Genomic DNA, 19565 nt, shown 5'->3' with positions numbered 1-19565 from the left:
CTTGCCTGTCAGTGGCTGTCCTAATTCTTGACCTCCCCACACCCCACTTCTGCCAACCGTCTCTTGGTGGGGAGCCCAGGGGTATCATATCACGTGCCTAGCATTGCCAAGGGCTCGACTTTGGCACTCATATCTTGAGGGAGCAGGAGGAGGGACACACAGGAGCAAGTCCTCATACAGGGATGACCCTGACATGCTGGTGACCTGCTCACCCTGCTCATCTCTACCCTGGGCCAGTCTCCACCCAAGTGAGGCTGGGCAGGCTGAACCCGCATCCCTGCTGTTGGCCAGCTCCGTGGTGGAGGCCCTGGTGTTCCACCGCAGCTTCAGCACAGGGCTGGAGCCTGGCCTGCACCCAGTATCCTGGGGCAGAGGCAGTGGTGGCCCAGGGCCCAAGGCCCAGGGAGTAGCTCCGCGGGCGGCGCTGGTTTCACCTCCTAAGTCCCGGCCAAAGCTGTCCTTCTGCCTAAGATCACTGGGGTCGCAGCTAGAGGGCGCTGTCATGGGCCCCTCCACTCCAACCACAGTGCACAGAATCAGGCACCGTGACCAGACCGCTGGACCCCAGACTAGGGGTTCTCATCCAGGCTGAGCAATGTCTGGGGGCACTTTTATGGGGTGGTAGTGCTACTATGGAGGTGCTACTGTCATCTGGTGGACAGAGGCCAGGGATGCTGCTAAACATCCTGCTGTGCAGAAGACAGCCCCTGGGAGTGTCTGGCCCAAGATGTCGACACCCCGCTGTGACACACACACTGGGGCTTCTCAGGTGCTCACCACAGGGCTGCTGAGGGATGATGCTCGTGGGACGAGCTGTGAAGAAAGGGAACTTGTATTGGCCGAGTGCCTACGATGTGACAGCCATTTCCAGGTGCTCAAACGTAGATGAGATGGACCACTTGCACCAAGTCACAAAACCAGGAAGTCGTCCTGGGAATACCTTCCTCCACATACTGAGGGTAGAGGCAGGGGGAGGAGGGACCTGTAGCCCTTGGAAGCAGGAGGACTTTGCATGGGCGGGGGGGCCAAGGGCTGTCAATTCCCAACTCTGCGACAGCCACATGGGTAGTTCCCAAACTACCAGCCCGAGACACTTCACGGTCAACATGGTTTCCGTATGTGAGAAGCCGGCTCCTAGGGCCCTCCTGCCACGCCTCCTGGTCCAGCCTGCTCTGTGGCAACGCAGATGGCAGGAGCTCACTCCTTTCCACCCACTCGGCCAGAAAGCTCCCCTCAAAGCTGCATGTATTGCTGACAATTGAGAAGCAAACATGTGGAAAGGATACATCCTCTCATCAATTAGCTGATCCTCTTCCAATTTCAAGGGAACATTTCGTCCCTGTCCATAGGAGGAAATCCATCAGCCGAGGGGGCTGCCGATATGTCTGTTAATTGGTGCCCAGCTCAGAGATGCCAGGGTGGCATCTAAAGTAGCGGTCCTTTGCAATAACTAACTCTTAACTAGTTCTAAAAGAAACCCAAGGATATGGTCAATAGCCCTGACCATCCCTCCACAGTAGTCCTAGAACCTAGCCACCAACAGTCAGACACAAAGAGAGTGCTGTCCCAGGAGCCAGAGGCCAGCCCAGGGGTCTCTGGGGACCCTTAACATGGCTGGCCCCTCCAGCTCTGGACTGTGCCAGACGGGGCTGTCTTCTGGGCTGCTGGTCTCTAGCTAGCCCTGGACCCCAGACAGAGGACACAGCCTGCTGGAGTAGATGCTGTTAGAACTGAAGGTGCCCTGAAGTCCTCCTGACCTGACCTGTGGTCTGACACCAGGTCATCCCTGGTCCTCCCGACCCTGGGTGTGAAGAGCTCCATCCACCATGTCACTAAATTTGGTCACGTGGAAACGGCTCCTAATTGCTGTCGGAGACAGCAGGTGGGGCAGAAGCCCAGCAGGAATCAGAGGCTGGTATCCTGGATCCCAACATGTGTTCTGCTACTGGCTGCTGCACAGCTGGGCACCTCCCCTCTCCAAGCCTTGCGGCCCCAGGCTGCCCCAGGGCACCCATGCAACGGGAGGGGAAAGCAATGGGAGAGAGAAGTCGCCCCGTCTCAGCTGGCACATGGAGTTGGCAGCTGTGTTGTTTTAGCCTATTACGTGTGGTACCCCATGTGGATGCAATTTGTTTCTCTAGTGACCACTGTTGAACATCCTTTCAGGTGCTTGGCTGCCATCTTGTATTTTCTTTGGTGAGGTATCAATTTAAATCTTTTGCCCATTTTTAATAGGATACTTTATTTTCTTGAGTTTTTAGAGTTTTTACACATACTCTGAACACAAGACCTTTGTGTGATTTGTGTTTTTGCAAATATTTTTTCTTAGACGGTGGATTACATTTCCTTAACTGTCATTCAAAGAGTGGAAGTTTTCAATTTTAATGAAGTCTTAATTTATCAATTTTTCTTTTGTGGGTCATTCTTTTGATGTCATATCTAAAAATGCTGCCCAAGGTCACAAAGATTTTCCTTCTGTATTCATTTTTCTTTTAAAGCACTTGAATTGTTTTCAGAGCATATGTTTTCTCCTAGAAGTTTCATAATTTTATGGATTAGTTTTATAATTTATAAGGTTTTAGTTAGGTCTATGACCAGTTTGAGTTAATTTATATACACAGCAGGAGGTGTAGGGTAAGGTTCATACTTTTTTTTTTTTGCATATGGACATCCAATTGTTCTAGCAACATGTGTTGCAAGACTATCCTTCTTCCATTGAAATCACCTTTGTACTTTTGTCAGATAGAGTTGACCATGTAAATGTGGTACTATTTCTAGACTCTCTATTCTGTTTCACTGATTTATGTGTCCATTCTTTTGCAAATAGCACACTGTTTTAACTCTAATGACTATAGTAATTTTAAATCAGGTACCATGAACCCTCCAACTTTGTTCTTTTTAAAAACCATTTTGGCTATTTTTTTATTGGGGAATATTGTGGATAAGTGTGTTTCTCCAGGGTTCATCAGCTCCAAGTTGTTATCCTTCAATCTTAGTTGCAGGGGGTGCAGCCCACCATCCCATGTGGGAATTGAACCGCCAACCATGTTGTTAAGAGCTCACGCTCTAACCAACTGAGCCATCTGGCCGCCCCTCTGGCAGCTCAGCGGCAGCTTGTTGTCTTCAATCTACCCTGTTTCCCTGAAAATAAGACCTAGCCAGACAGTCAGCTCTAAAGCGCCTTTTGGAGCAAAAATTAATATAAGACTCGATATGATGTGATATGATATGATACGATATGATATATTATATAAGACCTGGTCTTATAGTAAAATAAGTATAGTAAAATAAGTAAAGTAAGTATAGTAAAATAAGACCGGGTCTTATATTAATTTTTGCTCCAAAAGACGCATTAGAGCTGATGTCTGGCTAGGTCTTATGTTTGGGGAAACACGGTAGTTGTGGAGGGCACAGCTCACTGGCCCATGTGGGAATTGAACCGGCAACCCTGTTGTTCAGAGCTCGCACCCTAACCAACTGAGCCATCGGCCGCCCCCATTTTGGCTATTCTAATTCCTTTGCCTTTCAACATAAATTTTAGCATCAGGTTGTCCATGTCTACAAGAAAGTATGCTGGAAGTTTGGTTGAGACTACACTGATCCAAGAACATGGTATATCTCTCCTTTTATTTACACCTTTGATTTCATTCATCAGTGCTTTATCATTTGTAGCATACAGACAATGCACATATTTTGTAAGATTTAATACCTAAATATTCCATGCTTTCTGGTGCTATCATAAATGGTACTCTTCTTAAAATGTCCATTTCCAACTGTTCACAGGTAGCATATGTAAATATACTGGATTTTTGATACTTGTATCTGGAGACCTTGCTAAAACACACTTATTAGTTTCCTGTACATCCTCTGGGATTTTCTATGCCGACAATTATGCTGTCTGCAAGAGAGATGGTGTCATTTCTTCCCTCTGGTTTGGATGTCTTTTCATTTCATGCTGACAACCCTGAACAGAGTGGTGAGAGTAGACACCCTTGCCTTGTTCAAAGGGACACAATCTCAGTTTTGGTGGCAGTATTGCCATCCTTGGGGCAGTGTGGGCAAGTCCCAGGAGAAGGCACTCGGCCTGGGAGGCCATCAGGAGCCTGCAGAAGCAAGGCTGCAGCAAGGGGCAGGGCGAGGCCCTGGCTAAGCTGCTCTGGCTGCACAGGAGAGGGGCCTGCAGGCAGCACTCGTTCTGCCTTGATGCCCTGAGCACACTGTTCTGCTGACAAGTCCTCAGGGCTGGGTGGGCTGCTCCAAGGTCACATGTACCCCCAGACTGGTCCTCCTTGTACACCTCTGGTCAGATGTGGTCTCTGCACTCTCCACAGCCAACTCTACACCTCTGATGGGACACGTATCAGAGCACCTTCTTCTGCTGAGCCTTAGGCAGCCGGGCACTGCTCTGCCCTCTTGCCAGCAGTCCTCCTGGTGTGCAGGGTCACTGATAACTCTCCACTGAGGGACAGCTCTTGTTGTCATGGCCCTCACACATCAGCTCTGGCTCCCTTCCCATTAGCACTAAGCAAACCAACCCCTCTTCCATGGGGTCCCCAGGGGATGGAGACGGCCACCACGCCCCACCCAAGCTGCTTTTCTTGGATCCAGGGGCTTCCACAAGTCCCTGCCCATGTCACTCTCTCATACTGTGGCAGGCAAGAAAGAAACAGATTCATGCTTTTGATTTACATTTCTCCTGAGATCATGAATTCACACAGAGATGCCAACTGCACGAGTGTGCAGAACGAGCCAGCATACTGTGTGGACTCCGATGTGCGCTGTGGGTCCTTCAGAGCAGAAGCCCACCTGCTGTTTTTACTGGAACTGGAAGGAAGGTCACCCAGAGACCACATGCCTGCACAGTGTCTACCTGCAAACCGCCACCTAGTGGGGAGTTTTATCCTGAAACTGAGCGTAACATTTAATCTTTTCCTTAAAGGTTCTAACAGTAAAAACTGATGACTAAGCAATGAGAACTGTTATTACCCTCTACATCACCATACTCAGGAAACAGGAAGAGCTCAAATGGGGACATAAGTTGGAAGCCTTGCTCTGAGTCTTAAAAGGAGAAAGGTCTAAACCATCAGTTCCAGCTGATTTGTAAACATACAGCCACACTCAAGTTCATCAGTGAGTAACACCTGTTACCCGAGAGATAAAATGAGCCACCTTGCAAGGTGGCAGTTAGAGAAGGCCAGGTTGTGTGACACACATGCTCACTAGTGTAGCCTACGAGACATCAAAGCCTACGAGACAGCTCTGGAAGCACACACTGCCACTGCTGCTACGCCATGTGCCATGAGCTCTTCCAAGTCCCCGCCACCAAGGAAGCAATAGGCCATGTAGCCTCCAGCCCTGACAGGAGGCTGACTCATGACCCACCATCAGTCTCACCTGGGTCCAGGCACATGAACTTGCAACACTCCTTGGGATCCTTGCGGTACTGCTGGCAGCCCTGGGGCCGCTCGCAGAGGGCAGCCACGCACATCTCCGGCTCGCCTCCATGGCAGGTGCAGCTCAGGCACGGGTCGTCTCCTTTGGGGGTGAAGTAGAATCCTTCATCCACCACATTGTCCTTGATGTCTACACATGTTTGACCTGCCACAGGCACACAGAAGCACACATGTGTGTATTACCAGCAAAATCAGCCCTGACTTTCCCCAGGAACATGACAACAGATGAGTTCTCAAGATCAATCTGAGAACCCTCCTGTGAGCCGCTGTACAAAAGAAGTCACTACAGCACCCTGCGAGGAGAAAGCACACCTGGCCAGGGCACACCGAGCCATGAGCTGGGACAGCTAGGACATCGGAGAGTGCCACACGCCATGGGAAGGCCTGTGGAGAAGTGTTTCCTTTTAAGTTACCTAACCAGTCTAATTAGGAGAGTTCTTCAATTCTAAGATGCAGATGCCATGCGTATTAATCATTTTAAAATCAGACTATGTCTTGAATGCGTTTCCCAAGAAGCTGCTTGTTCTGCTTGGGAACACAGTCCACTCAGTCCACTACTGAGACACACACAATGTGAAACCCAAGCACAGAGCTCAAGTAACTTGTTCAAGGCCAAACCTCGATTAACACTCTGGCTATCTGATGATTAAGCATGTTCTCTTAACACCATTTTACAGCTGCCGCTGGAAGAGTTGACTTTATGTAAACAGAAACTACTATGGATGAAAAGCGCCATTATATAATGATAAAAGGGTTCAGTTTACCAGAAGATGTAACAAGGATAAGGGCTCACATCCCCAATAATATGATCTTAAGCAGATAAAGCTAAAATTAGAGAATACCACGAAAGAATGGATGAAATCAACATCCATAGTGAGAGATTATAACACACCTCTTTCAACAACTGATATATCATGTAGCCAAAGAGATTTGAGCAATACCATCAACAAGCCTGAGTTAATAGACATATAAAGAATCCTATAGCCAAGAGTTCAAGCACACATGGAACAGTAACAAAAATGAACCCATTCAAGGCCACAAAACAAACTCTAACAAAGTAAAAAAGAACATACATATCATGTTATCTGACCACAGCACACTTAAGACACAACATTAAATTAGAGACCATTAGTAAATAGAGTATATAATCTATGATTAACCTAAGGCAGAATGGCTTCCTGGAAGGGGGTAAATGTACTGACAAGGTAGGGCCCGGAGGCTGCTTCTGGAACGCTGGAAACATTCCACACCTTGGTCTGGGAAGTGGTTACACATGTGTACAAATTAATCACATTTACACTTAAGATTTGGCACTTTATTCTATGTATGAATGAATGAATGATACAGAAAACTGAACCTTAAATGCCTCATATTAGAAAAATTAAAAATTTTAAAGTTAAGAATCTAACTCTAGAAATCAGAAAAAGAGTAAACCTAATTATCATTTGGTAAAAGGACAGAAATTGGCAGCAGAAATTAATGGCACAGAAAATAGATATGGAGCATTGAGAATCAATTATCACCCAAAGCTGGTTCTTCATAAAGATGAACCACAGAGGCAAACCCCTAAGCAAGACTGAGCAAGAAGGAAGGAAGAAAATATAAATAATATTAGAAGTCAAAAGGAGGTCATAATGACAGGCATACAAATGCTTCAAGAAATTGTAAGAGAATGCTCACAGAATTTTGTAACAATGAATTAGAGAATTTAGATTGCATGGGCAATGGTCTAGATAAATGACTTAGCAATACTCACTCAAAAATAACTAGAAAACTTGACAATATCTACAAATATTAAAGAAACTAATCAATATGTAAAATCTATACCTGATACCTGTATACACACGCGCATGCACACACACACCTTAGCTCTGTCCACTGAACTGAGCATAACTAGTGCACAGGTGCTCTAAGGCTCCTTGCAGAAAAGGCTGATTCCAGAGAGTATAAGATGAATCTGGAAATGCTCAAAGAATGATGGGGACATGTCAAAAGACAGCTTGTGAAATACCCGATAGAACTAAAAGGAGAAATAGACAACACCACAATTCTATTTGTGGACTTGAACACCTTCCTTTCAACAATCCACAGAACTCCTAGGCAGAACATCGGCAAAGATACAGAATATTTGAATATCACAATCAATCCAGAGGATCTAATTCTCACACACACACTTGTTTCTCCCTGACCCAACAGCAGAAAACTTTTTTCTTTTAGAAAACACATTTTTTTGAAGCATCCATGAACATTCTCCAAGACAGTATCCTAGAGGCATAAAACATACCTCAACAAATTTAAAATAACTGTAATCACACAGAAGTTATTCTCTGACCACAATGGAATCAAACTAGAAATCAGTAACAAAAAGACAACAGGACAATCTCTAAGCACATGGCACTTGAACACCCGCCCCTGCCTCACTGGCTGCATTTGGGCACGATTCCACCCTCCATCCACGGCAGAGGGGATTGGGTGAGGGGAGGGAGCCCTGCCCTCGGCCAGCACAACCACATTGAGCCCCCAAAGCTGAAGAGACCTCCATGTGGAATGAGAGCTGGCAGAGGGGCAGGGAAAGACCTGTAACCCCACAGAATGAGGAGGGGGAGCGGTGCAGGACTGCAGAGAGCGGGGCGGGGGTGACCAGGCAGTGAGGGGCTCCTAGGCACCCTGATATTTGGCAATTCCTTCCGTTACCATTCTTATTTAGTCTCTTAACAACCCGGAGGTGGGGAGGGCAGGAATTACTGGGGAGGACAGGAATTATTGTTTCTACCCTGGAAAAGAGAAACGAGGGCCGGAGATGGCAATTGCAGCCCAGGTCGCAGAGCTAAGCAGCAGGCCAGGCAGGTTCACGTCAGCCTTGGGTCCCAGCCCAGGCTCTTGCCTTCACCCCCACACCCCAAGCATCTGTGCGCCTTCAGAGTAAGGTGTGAGCCAGGCACAGTGCACCTGCCCTGCTCTAAAACAGCTAAGTCCACTCAAGGTTGACACCAAGGTCCGGAAATCAGAAAGCCACGTTCTCATGAGAAGCACCGTTCCGTACAGCTCACTAGGGGTCACTCGCAAGGTGCCTTACTTCTTTTACACAGAAACGAAGACTTCTCGTAGCAGTTCTCGGCATGCCAGCTGTGCAGGTCGTGGTGGCGGAGGGTGGGGAAGTGGAAGCACTGGAGCTGGGCGCAGAACACACTGTCACTTTCGGACATGGCCGACGCGAAGATGGGGTCTGGGGGCAGGAACACCTCTGAGGAGCCTGTGGGAGACACAAAAGGGAGGGCTGGACATTAGAACATGTCAACATCCCAATCACATGCAGTCTTCACGGGGACCCAAGCCCCCTAGACTGGACCAAGCGTTAGCTGTACTGTGGCAACGGCATTCATTCACTCACGATCTCACCTAGCTCCTCGGAACGTGGGTCTGGGCACTCAGCCTACGGGGTCCCCGCTCCTGTGAAGCCAGAGGGCCGAGCACATGAAAAAGCCACCCTGGGCCGAGAGAAGGACTATGCTTAGCCAGGGATGTTTAAAAGCAGACCAACAACATGAAGAGGGAAGTAATGGGTTATAACACGGTGATGAAGATGTATGAGTTCATACAGATAAAATGAACCAAATAGAGGAGGGAAGGGGAAGGTTCTCGCTCATAACAATGTATCGACTGATAAATGGAGGACTTGAAAAGGCGCCCACTGCACCTGCCAGGAATCCAGGCAGCATGTGGGCCCCACATCCCCCAGAAGCATCAGCTGACTGTGAACTCCTGGAAAGTGGTGGCTCCCTGGGGCCCACTCCCAGCTCCAGGAAGACGCTCTCATCCACTCAGCTCCTGCCTTCCAAGCTGGGGATCAGGCAACCAGAAATCTGCTCCCTCACAGCTCAGGGTGGGGGTGCAGTGGAGTGGGGGGAGGGATGAACCTCTAAGCCCCAGGAATCTAACATAGTCTCCTAATCATTCTCCCGTGATTGAACAAATATTGGCAAGCCCCAATCCTGTAAAGGGGCACTTAAGGCAGACTGGGAAACAAAAGCAGGCAAAGAGCCTTGCCTTGGAGAGCTGACATCTGAGTGGGGGTGTAAAGGACGGAGACAGACGATGAACAACAGAATAAGCGAAGCATACGTGACGTTGGGAGGTCACGGCCGCTATAGCAGAAAGCGAGCTGGAACATGGAGGTGAAGGCAGGCCTCGGAGCAGAGACGTGGGAGCACGGAATGGAGGGAGAGGCGTGCCAACGTTCCGGACACTCCTTGTGTTGGGGGTCCCACACCATCCAGAGGCTCACTGCTTTGCTTGGACTCAAGGTACCCTGCATCTAGCCACAGTCACGGCTAAGATTTATTACAGTGATGCAGGCAACACACACCAGCAGCAAGGAAAGGGACTGCTCAGGCAGAGCCTAGAGGAAGCCAGGCCAGGCTTCCCAGCACTCCCCCTCCCGGCAGGAAGGTGCCAGCAGCACTGAAACACATGAGGTTTCTGCCCAGGGAAGCCGCCTGGGTGCTGACCCTGTGTGCACTGCAATTCCAGACTCACTGAGGAAAGCCGGTGTTCACCATAAATGCCACTGTTTATGCAGTGCAGGCAGCCAGCGCAGCAGGCTCCACCTAAACCCTGAGCTGGTCCCAGACACTAGCCAGGGCCAGGCTGGCTATGTTCCCTTCTCCTGCACTGCACTGGAGCCCTGAGCCGGGAAGCACTGGCCCAGGGAGGGCTTCAGTGGGAGCAAAGTGGCCTGTGGCAAGGCAGGCTAGAGAAGGGCCAAGGGAGAGGTGGGGCGGAGGGCAGAGAGCAGAGAGCAAGGGAGCTGCAGGCCCTGGTGAGGACTGGCTTTTGTGGGAGGAGAGCCACAAAACTGTGGGGCAGAGGCGGAGAGGACCCTCCGGCAGCCTTGTGAGGAGACGGGGGTGGGCGGGGGTGGAGCAAAGAGACCAAGATGGTGGCAGCGGCTGCGGTAATTTAGGTGAGTGACATTAGGTCTGATAGCTGCCACCTGGGGGACAAGTGATGGGTTCTGGATGTGTCTGAAAGGGTGTGTGAGGTGTGAGGGAAGACCCCTACGCCTCCAGTTCCAGCAGATTCCTCTCCAGGGCTTGCCTCTACTTCCTGACAGCCCCGGCCTCAACATCCTGCTCTGCCTGCAGGTACCGCATGCCAGAGGCATGGCAGTAACCCAAGGAGCCACGCAGGCACTGTGCCCTCTGCTATCTGCAGAACCCGACAACTTCCTCTGCCCTCACATCTCCTCCTGCACACCCATTGGGCAGCCACTCTCACCTCAGTCTCTGTCCCCTTGTTCCCTCAGCCCTGAGGCACAACCTCCCCTTCCTGTCTTGGTACTGCAGCACCCACAGAGGGAGCCTGTACTGGGGCCCCCCAGGGGCTAGTGGAGCCTCACAAATGCCCGCTCCTGGAGGAAGCTACCTCATTCTCAGGGCTGCCTTCCCTGAGCAGAATCGCAGCCTGGCCCCACTCCAGCCTGATGGTCGCCTTGCCCAGGGGGCAGTGTCTTTGCACTGCGCCTTCTAGCAGCTGCCAGGCCACGGTCCCTCCCTCACTGCTGACAGAGGCTTTTAGATCTGAGGTCTCACTGGCAGGTCCAGGCTGGGTCAGGGTACAAAACAGGGTCACGTCCTGCTGGGGTGTGGGAACCAGAGCCGAGAAGGGCTTCCTAACCAGCACCCCTGATCTCAGCCTCCCGTGACAGGAGCCCCTAGAGGTACACACGCAAGACACGGGGTGGACAAGGGGGGCAAAGCCGGCAATCGTACCTTAAATAAGCAAGTTACACAACACGTAGACACATCAAACACACAGCATGCTTCCATTGTTATATTTTAAAATAAATATGAAGTATAATAATCAGAAACTGAAGTGACACTTGACAGTAATAATAAGGGGGAGACTTGCGGGAAAATGTGGATGATTCTCTCTAGACAACACAAATCTGTTGTTTTCATACTTTGGGCACAAATGTTATAAAAACGACAGCCCCATGTTGTCTGGCAGTGGTCGCTCTGTCTCCGGGGCACACCAGGACCTGGGGCAGTCACATCCTCAAGGTCTCAGCACCCCGGGGCAGGGCTGACGGGCTCGGCACACAAGGGCCCAGAGGAAGAGCCTCTCTCCTGGTGGAGAGGCCGGGGGAGTGTGTCCCCAAAGGCCCTCAGCAGCCCTCTCCTGCTCAGAGCTCCAAACGTAAAATGCACACGGGGGCGCCTCACATGTACAAGAAGTACGTGTACACGGGTAGCACCACTCACTCACTCACTAGTGTGACAATACATTCCATGCACACACACAGGAAACAGTTGGACAACAGGCAGCTGAAATAAGCATTTTTAAACCTCTTCCCTTGATGGCTTCCTACTACCATTGGCTAATATTCTCAAGCACAATCTCGTCTTAGGAAAGGGCTCATCACTGCTGACAAAGGATTTAAGCACTTCACACTATCTTTGTGATACACCGAACCTCTCACACCCAGCTGGATCCCGATTTGCACCAGGTCGCACCAGGCAAGGGGCAGGAGAGTGGCTTCCGCCATTCTCGTATTTGCTTGGGGCTGTATCCTCAGCATTCTCCTCACTCTGCAGATTCTTAGCTGATCTCTTTTAAAATACTTTTAATACGGACATTTTCAAATACACAGAGCAAATGAATCCCCCATGTAGCTTCAGCACTGACCATCCTGCAGTTTGGTTCATCTCTTCCCCCAGCTGGGAAGCTCCTCCCCCTGCAGACATCACACCCTACACACAGGGAGGCATCTCCTAAAATCACAAAACCACAACGCCACTGTCACATCTAAGAAAATCAAGTCACTCTCTACTACAAACCCGTATCTCATTTCCCTCCCTGCCCCGCCCCCCCGAAGTTTTTTATAACTCCCCTCCCAATCCAGGATGCCATTAAGTTTCATGGGCTACACCTGGTTTTGTGTTTCTTTACTTTCTTTGAGTCCAGAACAACTCTTGAGGTGGAGCTGTGTCAAGTGTCCAGGACAGCCGGTCCTCTTATAGGGAAATCTTTTTTAGCCACACGTTCATTTTATGGCCACTACTTAAATCCCTAACAGAATGCGAAGTCCACTTGAGCAGGCACAAGCCGCCTGCAGCATGCGTACCACGCAGAGCTGCCCCTGCAGGCGCCCCACTCTTGCCTTGGGGCCGCTCACACTGAGCTACTCCTGCCAGCGCTGACTCATTCATCTTCTTCTAAGTTTCAAGCCACTCTCCTCATGCCTCAGTGGAGCCACGGAGACAACTGTGCTCATGAGAGCCCACCAAGGGACCCTTGCCGTCCTCATACTACAGACGAAGGTCCCACACCCCACCCCAGTTCAGAACACGCTGTCATGCCACGCAGACTCATGATTTTTCTTTTGAACGACCAATGTCAAAAAGATAACCACGTCCAGGAGTGTCTACACTGTCCTGGAGGCCAGCACCCTCTGCTCGGGTGAGGGGCTCTGGCCTAGGATTCATGTCCGATAGCCGTTATTAGGGCAGATGAAAAACTACGAGAATTATCCTCTGCAAGGCACACCATGACTCTGGGGCCTGGAAACACATTTATTTGTCAACTATTCCTGTGGGAAACCGAAATAATACTCTTACAAACTTTGGGAATGTGGGTGGTGCTTTCAGTAGGACGTTCAGGGGACACAAAGAGCAGCCCAACAGATGAGAACTGATGAGCGACAGGGTCGACAGGGTCGGGGAGTGTGGCTTGGGCGACAAGTAGACAGGGCACAGCCAGGGTCTGGGTGAAACCTGTGCCAGCATAATGGGACAGGAGGGAAGGACAGACAGGCTGAGCAGGAACTCAGCTCCCACACCAGCCATATTTCCTTTATCTTACCTTGGTATGTCCAAGAGACTCAGCATAAAATCCTAACAGTAACACACTTTCTCACACACATACTGTCACATACACACTCACACACACTATTTTAATTCTATCTGCCTAATAGCTTTCTTTCAAGTTTTAGATTCTAATTCTGAACTTCTCTGACCTAGAAAGCTTGTTCTGCCCTCTCTGGCTCATGTCAGCGACACACTTTATATGCTCATCTTAAAAAAATTTTTTTTATTAGTTTCAGGTTTACAAAATAATATAATGACTAGATAGTTAAACCCTTCACAAAGTGATAACCCCAACCCCCCCAAGTCTACTGCCTCTCTGACATCACAAATAGCTATTAATATTATAATACCATTGACTATACTCCCTATGCTGTACTTTATATCTGGTGACTGACTCTCTCTCTCTCTCTCTCTCTCTCTCTCTCTCTCTCTCTCTATATATATATATATATATATATATATATATATATATACACACACACACACATATATATATATATATGTATATATATATATATGAAATTACAGTTGACAGTCAATATTATATTAGTTTCAGGTGTACAGCACACTGGTTAGGCATTTATATAATCTATGACGTAATCCCCCTGATAAATCCAGTACCCATCTGATACCCTACAGTCTTTACAACATTCTGATTATATTCCCCATATTGTAGTTCACATCCCTGTTAACTATTTTGTGACTACGGATTTGTACTTTCTAATCCCTTCTCCCCCATCCCTCAACCCCCATATGATCTAGCAACCATCAGTTTTTTCTCTGTATCTATGAGTCTATTTCTGTTTTGTTTGCTCGTTTATTCTGTTCTTTAGATTCCACATATAAGTACTATCATATGGTATTTGTCTTTCTCAGTCTGACTTATTTCACTTAGCATAATACTCTCCATGTCCATCCATGTTGTTGCAAATGGTAAGATTTCATTCTTTTTTATGCAGAGTTATATTCCATTGTATAAATGTACCATAGTTTCTTTACTCAATCGTCTAATGATGGTTATTTTGGTTGTTTTCATATCTTGGTGCTGCAGTAAACATAGGGGTACATATATGTTTCTGAATTAGCTTTGGATTTCTTTGGATGAATACCCAGGGGTGGACTTGCTGGGTAATAGGTAGTTCTAGTTTTAATATTTTTGAGGAACCTCCATATTGTTTTCAATAGTGGCTGCACCAATTTGCAATCCCAACAGTTCACAAGGGTTCCCTTTTCTCCACATCCTTGCTGACCTTGTTTGTTGATTTATTGATGATGGCCATTCTGACAGGCGTGAGGTGGTATCTCATTGTGATTTTTATTTGTATTTCTCTGATGATTAGTGACGTGGAGCATATTTTCACATGTCTATTAGCCATCTGTATGTCCTTTTGGAGAAATGTCTATTCATATACTCTACCAATTTTTAATTTTTTTTTTTTATGGTGTTGAGTTGTATGAGATTTTTATAAATTTTGGATTATTAACCCCTTATCAGATGTATCATTAGCAAATATCTTCTCCCATTCAGTAGGCTGTCTTTTTGTTTTGTTGATGATTTCCTTTGCTGTGAAGACTTCTTAGTTTGATGTAGTCCCACTTATTTATTTTTTCTTTTGTTTCTCTTGCCCAAGGGGATATATCAGTAAAAATATTACTAAGGGTAATATCTGAGTTTACTTCCTATATTTTCTCCAAGGTTTTGTGGTTTTGGGTCTTACATTTAAGTCTTTAATCCATTTTGAGTTTAGTCTTGTATATGGCATAAGAAGGTGGTCCAGTTTCATTTTTTGCATGTATCTCCAATTTTCCTAGCACCATTTATTAAATAGATTGTCTTTACCCAATGTAAATTCTTGCTTCCTTTGTCATAGATTAAGTGAGCATATAGGCAAGAATTTATTTCTGGGCTTTCTATTCTGTTCCATTGATATATGTATCTGTTTTTATGTCAATACCATACTGTTTTGATTACTATAAACTTGTTGTATAATTTAATATCAGGTAGCATGATACCTCATGCTTTGTTCTTATTTCTCAGGATTGCAGCGGCTATTCCGGGTCTTTTATAGTTCCATATAAATTTTAGGATTATCTGTTCTAGTTCTGTGCCAAACCTCATTCGTATTTTGATAGGGACTGCGCTGAATCTATAGATTGTTTTGCACAGTATGGACATCTTAACTACATTAATTCTTCCTATCCATGAGCATGGCATATGTTTCCATTTATTTGTAGCTCCTTTAATTTCTCTCTTCAATGTCTCATAATTTTCTGAGTACAGGTTTTTTACTTCCTTGGTTAAATTTATTCCGAAGTATTTTTTTGACGCAATTATAAATGGGATTTTCTTAATTTCTTTTTCTGATAGTTCATTATTGGTGTATAAAAATGCAACCGATTTCTGAATATTAATATTGTATCCTGATGTTTTACTAAATTTGTTTATTAGTTCTAACAATGTTTTGGTGGAAGCTTTGGGGTTCTCTCTGTATAGTATCATGTCATCTGCAAATAATGACAATTTTACTTTCTGCTTTCCAATTTGGATACCTTTTTTTTTCTTGTCTGACTGCTGTTGCTATGTTGAATAAAAGTGGTGAAAGTGGACATCCTTGTCTGAGTATGATGTTAGCTGTGAATTTGTCATATATGGCCTTTATTGTGTTGAGATATGTTCCCTGTATTCCCACTTTGCTGAGAGTTTTAATCAGAAATGGACGCTGGATTTTGTCAAATGCTTTTTCTGCATCTACTGATATGACCATATGATTCTTATATTTCATTTTGTTTATGTGGTGTATCATGTTAATTGATTTGCGGATATTGAACCAACCTTGCATACCAGGAATGAATCCCACTTGATTGTGGTGTATAATCTTTTTAATGTATTGCTGAATTCGGCTTGCTAATATTTTGTTGAGGATTTTTTGTTGTTGTTGTTGTTGAGGATTTTTGCATCAATGTTCTTCAGGGATATTAGCCTATAGTTTTCTTTTTTTGTAATGTCTTTGCGTGGTTTTGAAATCAGCATAATGGTAGCTTCATAAATGAGTTTGGGAGACTTCCCTCCTCCTGGATTTTTTGGAATAGTTTGAGAATAGGTGTTAATTCTTTTTTGAATGTTTGGGAAAATTCACCAGTGAAACCATCTAGTCCAGGAGTTTGTTGATTACAGATTTAATTTCGTTGGTAGTAACTGATCTGTTCAGATTTTATTTCTTCTTGATTCAACCTTGGAAGATTATATGCTTCTAGGAATTTGTCCATTTCTTCCAGATTGTCTAATTTGTTGATGTATAGTTGCTCGTTTTATTTTCTTAAAATTTTTTGCATTTCTGTGGTCGGTTGTCACTTCTCCTCTTTCATTTCTCATTTTATTTATTTGGGTCCTCTCATTTTCCTTGATGAGTCTGATTAAAGATTTGTCAATTTTTTTTATTTTTTGAAAAAAATCCAGCTCTTGGTTTCACTGATATTTTGTATTGGTTTTTGGTCTCTATTTCATTTATTTCTGCTCCGATACTTATTATTTCCTTCCTTGTATTCATTTTGGGCTTATTTTGCTGTTATTTTTCCAGTTCCCTTAGGTGTAAAGATAGATTGTTGACTTGAGATTTCCCTTGTTTCTTTAGGTAGGCCTGCATTGCTATGAATTGCCCTCTTAGGACTGCTTTTGCTGTGTTCCACAGCTTTTGGGTCATTGTGTTTTCATTTTCATTTGTCTTAAGGTATCTTTTGATTTTTTTTCCCTTCATCTCTTTGTTGACCAACTTATGATTTAGTAGCATGTTATTTAGACTCCATGTATTTTTCAGTTTTTTTCTTGTAACTGATTTCTACTTTCATACCACTGTGGTCAGAGTAGACGCTTAATATGATTTCAATCTTCTTAAATTTACTGAGACTTGTTTTGTGGCCTAACATGGGGTTTATCTTGGAAAACGTACCACGTACACTTGAAAAGAATGCATACGAGGTCTGACAATAAAGTTTGCAAACATGTTGTAATGATGTTGCTAAACTTTTTTGATATAAGAGGGATTAATCATTATGAATTTGTACCAACTGGACAAACAGTTAACCAAGTTTACTACCTAGAAGTGCTGAAAAGGCTGCGTGAAAAGTTAGATGACCTGAACTTTTCACCAACAATTCATGGCTCTTGCATCACAACAATGCACCAGGTCACACGGCACTGTCTGTGAGGGGAGTTTTTGGCCAGCAAACAAATAACTGTTTTGGAACATCCTCCCTACTCACCTGATCTGGTCCCCAATGACTTCTTTCTTTACCAGAAGATAAAGGAAATATTGAAAGGAAGACAGTTTGATGACATTCAGGACATCACGGGTAATATGACAATAGCTCTGATGGCCATTCCAGAAAAAGAGTTCCAAAATTGCTTTGAAGGGTCACCTAGGCATAGCTTCCCAAGGGGAGTACTTCAAAGGTGACCATAGTGATATTCAGCAATGAGATATGTAACACTTTTTCTAGAATGAGTTCATGAACTTAATTGTCCGACCTCATATTCTGCTGCTTTGGGGTGAAATGCTCTAAAAATATCAATTAAATCCATCTGGTATAGTGTGTCATCTAAGGCTCCTGTTTCCATATTGATTTTCTATTTGGGAGATCTGTCCATTGGTGTCAGTGGGGTGTTAAAGTCCCCTACTATGATTGTGTTACTGATCTTTGTGTTCATGTCTGTCAATATTTGTTTTATACATTGGGGGGGGCTAATGTATACAGTGTATACAAGTGGACACCTTGGTCAGCATTGCTCAAGCAGTAGTTCGCCATAATCAGAAGTGTTTGGACACCGATGGTAACCACTTTGAGCACCTCTTGTAATTGCGTAAGTCAAAAAAACATGACTTGTATTCATCTTTCATTATCGGTATATATTATTACAATTTTAATACAGTTTTCCTTTCTTAAAATGTGTATACGCTTTTTTGGCACCCTCTGTATTTAGGTGCTGCTATGCTGGGTGCATAGATGTCTACTAGGGTTATGTCCTCTTGTTGGATTGATTCTATGCTCATTTTTATGCCCCAATTAAAGTCCTTAACTCTAAAAGGAGAATGGATGGTCTAGAAATCTGGCTAAGAAGTGACCACGGGTTCCAGAAAAGGCCCCAGCCCTGCATGGAGCCTGGAAGAGAGGCTTGATCACAGGGCACTTGCCTGTCATCACAGCCCTTCTCTTGATCTGCGGCCCACTTCTCTCCATGTCCCCTACATGCCAGGTACCACCAGTAAAAGGGGGTCGGGGAGGAGGAGAGACCCCAGCAATATGCCCCTAGTCAAGATGGTATACCCCAATTTCAAACTCAACAACTCTTTTGAAAAACCAAAAAGGCTTACCTTTGAATGCTACCTCCCAGCGACCTTCTAAGGAGTGGTTCCGGCCAGTGATGACATACTGGTAGCCAACCCACAACCTGCAGGAGGGCAGAAATGCAGGGGACCTCAGCACAGCAGCAGGGAAGCAGCCACTGATTTTGCTTGAATGTAGTTTAATACTTACACTGACCACTAAAGCATGAATTTCTAAAGCACTAATGATTTTTTTAAAGTTTAGATACTAAATTTTAATAAAATGCATAAAATTCTAAAACAAATTCACAGGTTAGAAAAAGTTTTATCTTGGGTAACTCCTGACAAGACTGTTCTTATTAGCTGATCCAATAACGCTTTCACATCCTAAGCAAGACCAACCCTATTTGGGGTGGACATAGAACTGGGTGAATATAACTCGGTGAATACACTAAAGGCACAGAATGATAACCTCTACAGGAGTGAATTTTATGGCATGTGAATTATATCTCAATAAAAACCAAGCCCCTGTGCTTATTCACTGCAGCGATGAGTCAATCCAAGCTCATGGCCACCTGCTGGGTTTCCTGCTCAGTCAGCCCAGCCAGGCCAGCAGGTGCTCCTGAGCACACGTCACAACACTGAGGGGGTCCATGCACGTGGACCTGGCCGACTGCCACAGCCCCCTGCTGAGCGTGTGCCCCTTACCCACCCAGCCCTGGAGATGCCGTCAGCAGGTCCACCACCACCGGGGGCTACCACTCTGCCCCTTCAGCCTACTGCCAGGCACATCCCCAACCTGAGGAGATGGGGTGCTTCCCTACCCGCTGGGCTGAGCCCTCTCGCTTCTCCATGGACTCACAACTACCCTGTGAGCTAGAGGTGTTATTATTCTAACTTTGTATGAATTTTTCCTGTAGAAG

General features: G+C 45.9%; 1 protein-coding gene across 4 annotated transcripts in view; it reads right to left on the bottom strand.

Moving 5' to 3' along the window:
- The window catches only part of DGCR2 (DiGeorge syndrome critical region gene 2), a 79397-nt gene that overhangs the window by 7346 nt on the left and 52486 nt on the right, over window positions 1-19565 (bottom strand). For all 4 annotated transcript variants that reach the window (XM_074321681.2, XM_019710130.3, XM_074321682.2 and 1 more), the window contains 3 exons: window positions 18691-18767; window positions 8530-8706; window positions 5395-5598 (listed from right to left, as the gene is read on the bottom strand). In XM_074321681.2, the coding sequence (XP_074177782.1) occupies window positions 5395-5598; window positions 8530-8706; window positions 18691-18767 (458 nt within the window). The remainder of the gene's footprint in view (window positions 1-5394; window positions 5599-8529; window positions 8707-18690; window positions 18768-19565) is intronic.

Source organism: Rhinolophus sinicus, chromosome 9, assembly GCF_057876585.1.
Source record: "Rhinolophus sinicus isolate RSI-liver-muscle chromosome 9, RSI-T2T, whole genome shotgun sequence".
Lineage (NCBI taxonomy): Eukaryota > Metazoa > Chordata > Mammalia > Chiroptera > Rhinolophidae > Rhinolophus > Rhinolophus sinicus.
Note: the sequence above shows the minus strand (reverse complement) of the source record. Positions and strands in the feature narration are given on the sequence as shown.